This window comes from Channa argus, chromosome 1, assembly GCF_033026475.1.
Source record: "Channa argus isolate prfri chromosome 1, Channa argus male v1.0, whole genome shotgun sequence".
Taxonomy (NCBI): Eukaryota; Metazoa; Chordata; class Actinopteri; order Anabantiformes; family Channidae; genus Channa; species Channa argus.
Window position 1 is genome coordinate 41,306,634 of NC_090197.1, and position 9,201 is coordinate 41,315,834.

At 36.3% G+C, this 9,201-nt stretch overlaps 1 protein-coding gene across 2 annotated transcripts; it reads right to left on the reverse strand.

Moving 5' to 3' along the window:
• Nucleotides 1–918: 918 nt before the first annotated feature.
• erlin1 (ER lipid raft associated 1) lies at nt 919–8,729 on the reverse strand. 2 transcript variants are annotated; one of them, XM_067521710.1, is made up of 12 exons: nt 8,573–8,729; nt 7,283–7,411; nt 6,840–6,921; nt 5,729–5,775; nt 5,569–5,630; nt 4,812–4,937; nt 4,618–4,691; nt 3,991–4,049; nt 3,812–3,903; nt 3,575–3,664; nt 3,385–3,464; nt 919–3,296 (listed from the first exon to the last, which is right to left on the reverse strand). In XM_067521710.1, the coding sequence occupies exons 2-12, from the start codon at nt 7,393–7,395 to the stop codon at nt 3,120–3,122; spliced, it is 1,002 nt and encodes a 333-aa protein (XP_067377811.1). In that variant the 5' UTR covers nt 7,396–7,411; nt 8,573–8,729; the 3' UTR covers nt 919–3,119. The 2 variants fall into 2 exon arrangements, with proteins under 2 accessions (XP_067377811.1, XP_067377820.1); XM_067521719.1 differs by lacking the exon at nt 8,573–8,729 and adding an exon at nt 8,336–8,514.
• Nucleotides 8,730–9,201: the final 472 nt, after the last annotated feature.

Here is a 9,201-nt window from a genome sequence, read left to right on the forward strand (position 1 = left end):
ACCCCAACTTCAGGGAAAACTGGGGTCATAAAGCCAAACACCCTCCCACAGAGAGGAGACTGATAGCTTCGATGTGAACAAATACTTGAGAGATTTCCATAAGGACTAGCAGGTCATAAGAGGAAGGGATCCCTCATTTGGTCATTCAGGCAGTGGTCACACGCGCTCGATCTCAATATGAATGCTTCCTGGAATGCCTGTGTGAGCAGACTTGAGGTTTAGAGTCAAGTCTCTTGGGACGAGCATTTTACAAACATAACATTGTATGTGGGTTAGAAAAACACTGTGATGGGGTATAAACAGTATATTGACTAAATGTTCACTGAGTCATCTCATTACCATAAACACCCAGCAAATTAAATAAATAACCAGCACATTGTATGAATTCTCACTTTTTTGACTAACATTTTTTTGGAATCTAAATAACAGTGATTCCATATTTGCTTAAATGAAGGTAATGAGATTTTCAGCTTGACAAACCTAAGAAGTAAACCTTTGTGAATGTATAGACATGACTAAAGCAGCTGAAAACTCTCAACAGGGAGTAAAAGGTTTGATGTTTTAGTAAAAAGTAAATCTAAGATCCAAAGTGTAACTCTTATAGTATGTGAAAGTAAAGTGTCACAATATGAGACTTTTGAGTTGAGTGTCAAATTGTTTTAGGATTCAGATTTAGTATTCTCCATTTTTGTGTAACCTAACCATTGATTTAATTTCTCAAAAAAAGGAAAAGAAAAAGACTTTTCCCCCTGACATTTAAATCCACTGTTTTTTGCTTCCTGAAATATCTTTTTTTTTTTTTTTTCTGTCTGTGGGCGAGTCACTTATTCAACATGGGGTTAGTCTTCCCCTGGTGGCACCAGCGTGTTCTACATACTACTATACACATACTGTTAGGTCCAAACACAAAACCTGGAAGAAAGATAACAAAATAGGCTTTATTTTACATAACATCATTGTCAAAACTTAACATTTTTGCATATAAACCTTTTAAAACAAGGAGACAATGCTTCAATTTCACAGATTGTACAAAATAGACAATAAATGTAATCATACCCCTCCTTATGCACCTTTATTTGAACCCACCACCAAAGCAAATGCAGAGTGCAGGCTTTCACTGCCGTTGGTGACCAAGTAAACATAACATCTTTCAAACATTATTAGTGTCCACTGCTAGTTGTGTCTTTCTCAGCAAGAGTCTATGATGAGATCGTACAGAAAGGTTTGGACATCCAAGCTCAAAAGGTGTTTAAACATCCAAGTTCAAGTGGAGCCTCTTGGTGAACAAGAATCATTCCATCTTTCAGTCTGGCTGGAAGGCTTAAATTCTGAATAGTGGAAATATTTCATTGTTTCTGAAACAGAGCTCAACAAAATCCAAAAGCTTGAACACAATAAAAACTAGCACCAACTTGCATCCTGTTTAAGCCTAAGCACGGTCAACATTCATATTTAAAACAGAACAAAGCTTGATTTATGTAGTACTGGAACTAATGTTGTCACACAAAACTGAAGTTAAACTAAATCCTTAATGTGTACATTTAGTTGCTGTGTTGTGTTCCTTGTGTTGCCATACAATAATTTATCGTGTTTGGTAAAGAGTTTAGAGAACTCTGCATTCCATTAATTCTTGAATTCCTGAAAAATGTAAACACTCAAGAGCGGAAAAGTTGTTTTTGTATTTCTCACAATATAAAATGCCACAGTGGTGTGCTATAAATACATGGTGCTGTAGATTGTAAAATTTTTGCATTAGAAAGATTTTCATGCTAGTTGATATTGATTTTAGTCAATAGACCTTAACATTAAATTTTTTTTTTTGCTTTAGAATGTCAGTGTTCCACCTTGAGTCACTAGATTTTGTCAACAGATATTAAAATTGAGCATATATGCACTTTTTTCACAGTTATGAATTCTGCTGTTTTCTAAACTGAGCAGCTGTTTTATTAAAACCAATGGCAATTTATAGAGAATTTATATTAAACCACCGTATAAGCTGCATAAAAAGAGTTAGCAGACAACCGCAGGCATGATGAGTCATCTAAATTAGGCCATTACAATTCAACATGCATGTTCAATAGTTTTTAAAAGAGGCAATCTGTTTTTTAGCAGCACTAGAACGTTTTTCCCAGTTGGCCTCACAGTACATACCACAGTAGGACTTTGCAGCACAGTGGGACTTTGTGCTGCACTCTCAGCCACAACTATTAACAGTAAACTATCACAGAGCTAGAAGAATATGAACTACTTTACTACCAGTCTGACACCACTGTGTACTAACTTTACTATGAACACCTAGTGACAGTCCTCTAAATTCGAAGACTTCTTCGAATCTGTAGAAGTGAAGAAGTGAAGCCGCTAGAACACTTGTGACAGTGTTACTTGAAAATGTCTTTCACTGGTCTGAAAATGTATGGGCTCTCCAACTTGTGAACAACCTTGCTGCAATATCCACCTTTATAATGCTCAAATTACTGTCATAACCTGTCAAAGTTATTTTGAATCAATCCACTGCAGCATTTAATATGGGGTCTGATTAAACAGACCTCACACTGACTCAGACTGTTGAAAGCCAACTAGAGATTCAGTGGAAGAAAACATGGCATGGAGATGACCTACCCAAATGACACACTTGCACAAAACATTTCTTCTTTTAATTAGTGTCACCTGTCAGAATCCAGTTCAGCAAAACCAGAAGTTATTTTTCAAAAATCATATTCATTTTCATTAGAAATCATCCTTTTGCATATGACAAAGTTAATTCAGATCCAAAAGCAAAGATAAACACTGCACTAACTGCAAGCATGTGTAAATTAGGGCAACCACTTGCCTTCCCAAACATAAGCATCGATTATGCTTTTGATTTTTAACTATGGCATCGTTCTCATTCCTAAAACTTTTCTTTTAAACAACTTTCCACTTTATCTTGCTCTGCTGCCTCTCACGTATGCTTATTTCCCACTTAAATTTCTTACTTTTTTTCCTTTTGCCATTTAAGACTGAAGTGTGTTTTTTACCAAACCAGCTGCAAAGCTCATCACCTTCAGTTCAGTGCACTCAACCCCACAGACAAGACAAGTCTTCATCACGCTGTCCTGTGCAGAGGTAGAGCTTTGAAATCAATGCATGTCTAGCTTTGCTTTCAGCACATTTGGTTCAGCATTGGGTACAGACTTAGGTGGACTGCTGCTTCCCTCCACAAACATATTGGGGATGTCCTGGCCAAAGTAGATCTTACTGTTTGCTGCTATGGCCTGGTACTTCATTAGCTCCAGGTACTCTGGGGTTAACTTCAACTGCAAACATTTAGGTGAAAGACAAGAGTGTGTGAGAAGTATACAGTATGTTATGTGCTTATGTGTGAAACTGTTAACAATGTTTTACCATATTTGCTTTAGCAAACTTGGCAGCAGTGTAATACTCTGCATCAGCCTTAGCCTTCTCCCTGGCCAGGAAGGCAGCATCTGAAACCAAGACAACATTGAATTGAAAAGACCTGACAAATTAGCTACTAGACACTACTGGAACATGCAAATCCATCGCTCAAGAGGACACTGAAAACAGCAAGGCTAACCTTCTATTTCAGAGATCCGCTTCTCTGTCTCTTTCTCCATCACCTTCTGCTGAAAATGGATCTCTGCTACTTGAGCCACTTTCTGCGCCTCTGTGGGACAGAGAACCAAGTGAGTTTTAACAGTGGAAACCAACAGGAGGGTTGTGCATTAAACTGAAAGAATGAAACTACAATAATAAGAATAATCAGGGGGAAAAAAACACAGGCAACTGAATTACAGTAAAATGCAACAGTTACCAATAATGGCCTTCTTCCTCTCAGTCTCTGCTTCCTTTTCCACCACCTTCTGAGTTTGAACTGTTATTAATAGACGAGTCTTTTCTGCTTCCCTGCACACACAAAAAAGGCTGTTTTTTTTTTGTTTTTTTTTTTTTTTTTGTTAACCTGTGAGGGTTAATAAAGATTTACAAACTCACATAAGTTCATAGTTCCTCCTGATAGATTCTGGTATCTTTGGCTTGGTAACACGAACTGCCTTCATCATGATGTTGAAAAAGTGCAGAGGGGGGAAAAAAGTGAGTAAAAGAAATTTACCCTTTGCTCATAATCTGTCAAATGATTTTTAAAGACAGCAGGCTAGTTAGGCTTTTCTGAATCTGAGTGGAATATTTATTACTTGGTTTTTTGTGATCCTTTTTTACTTCTTTCACACCCTTCCTGCACAACCAGTATAATTATTGTCATGATGATCTAATGGTTGAATTAGCTGTAAAAAGTAGCTGAGCAAAAGGAGATTGGCTCACAGCTATTAGCATGGGGGGGGGTAACAATAGTCCTACTGCAGATAATAACATTTTAATTCATAGTTCAAAATCAGGTTTCACCATTTAGCAGCATTGCTGCAATACTCCATAGCTGTGACTTACATGAGAAGTCATAACCAAAGGGTTGTCCACTAGCAGACTACTGCAAATACTACAATGTGCAATTAATACTTATATTCTTTCATTCATTGTGACAGAGCAGTAAAACCACTGAGTTGAACCTCATTCCCATTACTACGTACACCTACTGCTTAAATTGTGAAAAATGTGTTAACATACCTGTATTGTAAGTCCAGGGGCCATAGCAATAAGATCCTTCTGCAATGCAGTCTTCAGGTTCTCATCTATAATATCTGCAAGACAAAAAAGCACCAACAGATGTTTAAATACACAACGTGCAATGTATAGCATTTTAAGAATGTTTAGAAATGGGCACATTGCAAAAGATGTGTTCTATGTAAGATTGCACTCACCAAACAACTCAATATAGACCTCCTGTAACGTGTGTACACTGCAGAACTGGTTGAGTTCATGATGAATCTTGTTGAAAATTAGAGTTTTGTCATAATCAGCAGTGTAGTTCCTCACTATGTCCACAACTGCAAATAAATGATCAAAACAACAGTTGCTGTAATGATAGTTAGCCGTTTGCCGTACATAAAAACATAAGGTTTCCTGCTCAAATGTTCCTAGTTTCATTCTGTTTGGCTCTTGCAGCCCCCTTGACCTAATAAGCAAAACTTTGGGGTCAATATTATTTATCTGCTAGTTTATGATAGAAGCCACTTCACCAAATATAAGAAGCAAAGGCAAGCTAACCATGGCCTAAGTTTGTGCTGCTGACATTAGGGTCAGCAAGCCACACAAGATCCAAAAAATGTTAAGTTGTACATGAATTGCATACTGAATATTTATCTGCAGTAACAGTACATGCCCTCGCCAATGGCTGGGGTGTATTCAGAGCATTACAACAATTAGGATCGCAAAACATTAACCACAATAAACAGCAAGTCTGTCACTTCCCCAAGGACACACATGCTTCTTGTAGCAGAGTTTATTGTTCAGCTACAACTCAGTCTCTCTATCGAAACATTGTAAATATTCCTATGGTGTCCCACATCCCATGTAACAGAAAAATGGAAAACCCAAAAAATTGCTTTCATACTAGTTTAATTTTTTTAAATATATACTACACCTAGAGACATTGCACATTGTAGGAAATGTTTATACCTGCTGAAGGGACCAGCATGTTCACAACTTCTATTCTGTCAAAATAGATCATCACACCACCACTGTTTAAAAAAAAAAAAAAAAAAAAAGCATTAGATGCAGTTTTCATGATTATATGATATTCTAAAATTTCTTTAGAGCTACATCAATAATCCCATACCTTGTTCCACATGGCACATTCTTAATCTCATCAGTTTGGAGTGTTGTCTATGATGCAAAAATTCAAAGATTATCCTCCCACTACATGGATGCTTTTATGAACATATGTCTGGATTTATCATGTGATATACAATCATTTCTCCAAGTTGTACAGTTGGGTAATTAAAACAAAGATTTTTTTCATCAACATAACATTTAATGCACATTCAGCTTGTACAAACGTTCTTTTATCAGATATTAATCAAGGGGGGTGCAAAGTTAAATGGACCGATATAAATTTCATCATTTCATTTTTTAAGATGATAAAAGAACATTTGTACCAGGTGACTATGCATTGTTATAATATTAGGTTTAGCGTTAAATTTGCATCTCCTCATATGCCATTTCTATGTAAGGGGATGCAAACTTGATCCTAAACCCAATATAATATAAATGTACATTCAGCTTGCACAAGCTGTTTAAGCCACATAATAAATGATATAAATGCAAGCAAAAGCATCTCCCTTGATACATTAATTAAGTCAAACGTGCGTTAAATAATAAGGTTACAAAAGTCTGCAATGGTAAACTAAAGGTTAATGTTTAAAGTTAACCTCATAAATATACATATAATAGTATAATACATGTTATATATACACACATCCTGTTGTTACATTCTATAACTGAGTTCCAACATTGAAAAACTCAAAGCTCAAGAAAAAAGGTTAGTAAACATTGATTTAAGATTTTTGTTCTAGGAAATTTGTCTTTTATATTTAGGAAATAACACACAAAGCAATGACATTCGGAGATCTTTAACACTCTGATTAAACAAAATCAAAGCAGTCTTGTATACTAATTACTGTCAAGCACCGGCAAAGTTTTTTTTCCTTTAAGGAATAATTGCTCTTCTGCTGGACAAAGTTACTGTTTTAAACAGATTTAGCACCATAGAAAATTGTACATAAATTTGGTGTAAAAGGAAGCTATGATTGAATGCCAACTGCATGCTTTAACTGAGTAATTTATAGATCCCATTCAGTTAATTTAGAGCTTTATATGGTTCACTCCTAATGAAATCTCCACATGTCTCTGCTAAAAGGCCATGTTCCTGGCCAGAAATGTAATTTTACCTGCACTGATCTGTAGGTGGTAATGAAAGGTAACATGATATGATATCCAGGACCATTGGGAGTAGTCAGCAATGCCCCACCCCTGAAACAAATACAAACAAATTATTTGCTCTAAGCCTTTGATAATTTACTGATTATATCAAAAGAGAACAGACAAATGAAAAGGACAGAGAAGTGTTTATTCAGATTTAAGTCACAATGGTTTAGTTGTGTTTCTGTTGAATAACACTGCATTATATTATAGGGATTTTTTTTGTCCATTTCATGAACACTGTGCAGAATTAAGGCTTTCAATATTTTTATTCAGTACAAATACAGTCATAAGAGCATTCTCAAATATTGATTTGAAAATAAGTTGAAGAATCAAACAATTATTCAAGTACAAGTCTTAGTACCCCAGATTACATTTCCTGTTAGGTACAGATACTAAGCATCAGTGTTACCTGTAGTACACAGCAAGGTGCCCTTCTTCAATTTTGTGAATGGAAGAGTGCAACAAGATGGCCATCACTCCAGCTATTGCTCCAAACACTGCCCCTACATGCGGCATCGTCATCCTTGCTAGCACTTACCTACAGGCAAAGAAGAAGGTATAAACACGCTGATATATTTACACAATATTTAGAAATCAGGGCACTGTTAAACCTATAGCCTGACCTTAACTGTGTCAGCCAGAGTTCATACAGATACCAGTTTTCTTAGGTAAACATAACTACAACTACTGCAAGCAGTCCTGCAATAAATCATACCGGAATTTTTTTAACGTGAGCGTTTTCTGTTGTATGGATTCAAATGTACTGTCAGAAGCAGTAATTTGTGTTGCATTTGAACACAAGACAGTGGACAACAGTTTAACAACATGTTTAGTATTTTAAAGGCCGAGGACTGTTTGAGTAAATCTGCAGGGAAACTGTAAAAAACCCTGGTGTTTAGGGGAATGCACATGATTTGAAGCTGCTCAGTGCATTTTCGTTATCAAAGCAAGGTTTAGCAGATAAAGGTTCCCACTTCCTCTTGGCTGCTTCATTTGAAACCTTTTCTTCCCCCTTGACAAAAATAAAATGTGGTATAAATGGTAAATAGCTTGCCATTTTATGCTACTGCGTTAAGAGTTACTTATCTTGTTATTAGTTATTTAGGTAATGACTTCAGCAGACCTACAGGTGTATCCCAGTCAAAACCGTTTACTGTAAGCAACCCATGATAACCATTCAAAGTAGTGAGTTCATTTTTAAGTCAAGCGCTTCCACAGCACGTTTATGGCCAATATTTCACCCTAAATTGACTACTGCAACAGCCAACCATGGTCAGTACAAAACGACAATCACTGGAGCAACGTAGCTGCAGATTTCTGCCTCTAAAAGAAAGTGCACTTCAAAAGTAGCCAGTTAGCGCTAACACACACAACTTGCTAGCTTGCGGAATGATTTGTGAGGTGACAACTGGTGAGCAATTTTTGTCAGCACATGAAGCAACATATTAAAAATAAAACTAACGTTTGGTCCCCTTCAGTGCAACCCACACTCTGGATGTCAGGAATAGCTGTATACAAGAATAGATAAAGCTGCCACATTACTGCCTTGGTAACGTTAACCTAGCTGCGTTATCCGGTTTAGCTAGCTAGCTCTCGTTCTGGGTGGGTTCGGAAGTCAGCCAAATCCGCCAGTTGCTTATAACCAACTGCTAACATTAGCTCGCTATGCAGCTTGTGAACATCAAAAGAATTAACTCACCTTTGCACTACGCTGAAATATAATAGTCAATATGTAAGCGTTACACTAGATTGTGCAACATAAAATGATCACTGTGTTGACCAGTCTCCCAGTACTGGTCTAACCATTCAACGCCTCCCACAGGTTTCACTATGTTACACTATGCTTCCTTCAGGGGCTGTAGGAAATATTAAAAGTGTGCTAAAGAGCAAATATAGACTATTTAGAATGTTTAGAAAAAAACTAAATTCAATTGTAGACGTTGATTACTATATACTACCATCAAATGCATTTGTGAGAAGTAAAAAAAAAACTTCAATCCACATTTTGTTTAAAGAAAAAAAAGGTAGATAGTAGTGCTGTGCTTAAAGAAAACTCTTGTAATGAATGTCTTGGATTTACTGACCTAGTATATATTTACATATATTTGCATTATGTTATCATTATGTATAATGGCATATAAGTATATATGTTCAAGAGAAACGTAGGACTTTTCTGTAAAGAATGCAAAATAACAATAGTACATTATATTGTCATAGTGGGGTTTTTTTTATCGTGAAATCACTATGACAATGTAAATCATTAAGTCAAACTGCATCACAAGTTTCATTACAAAAATGGAAATGTCACTTTATCTGTCAACAGTTCAA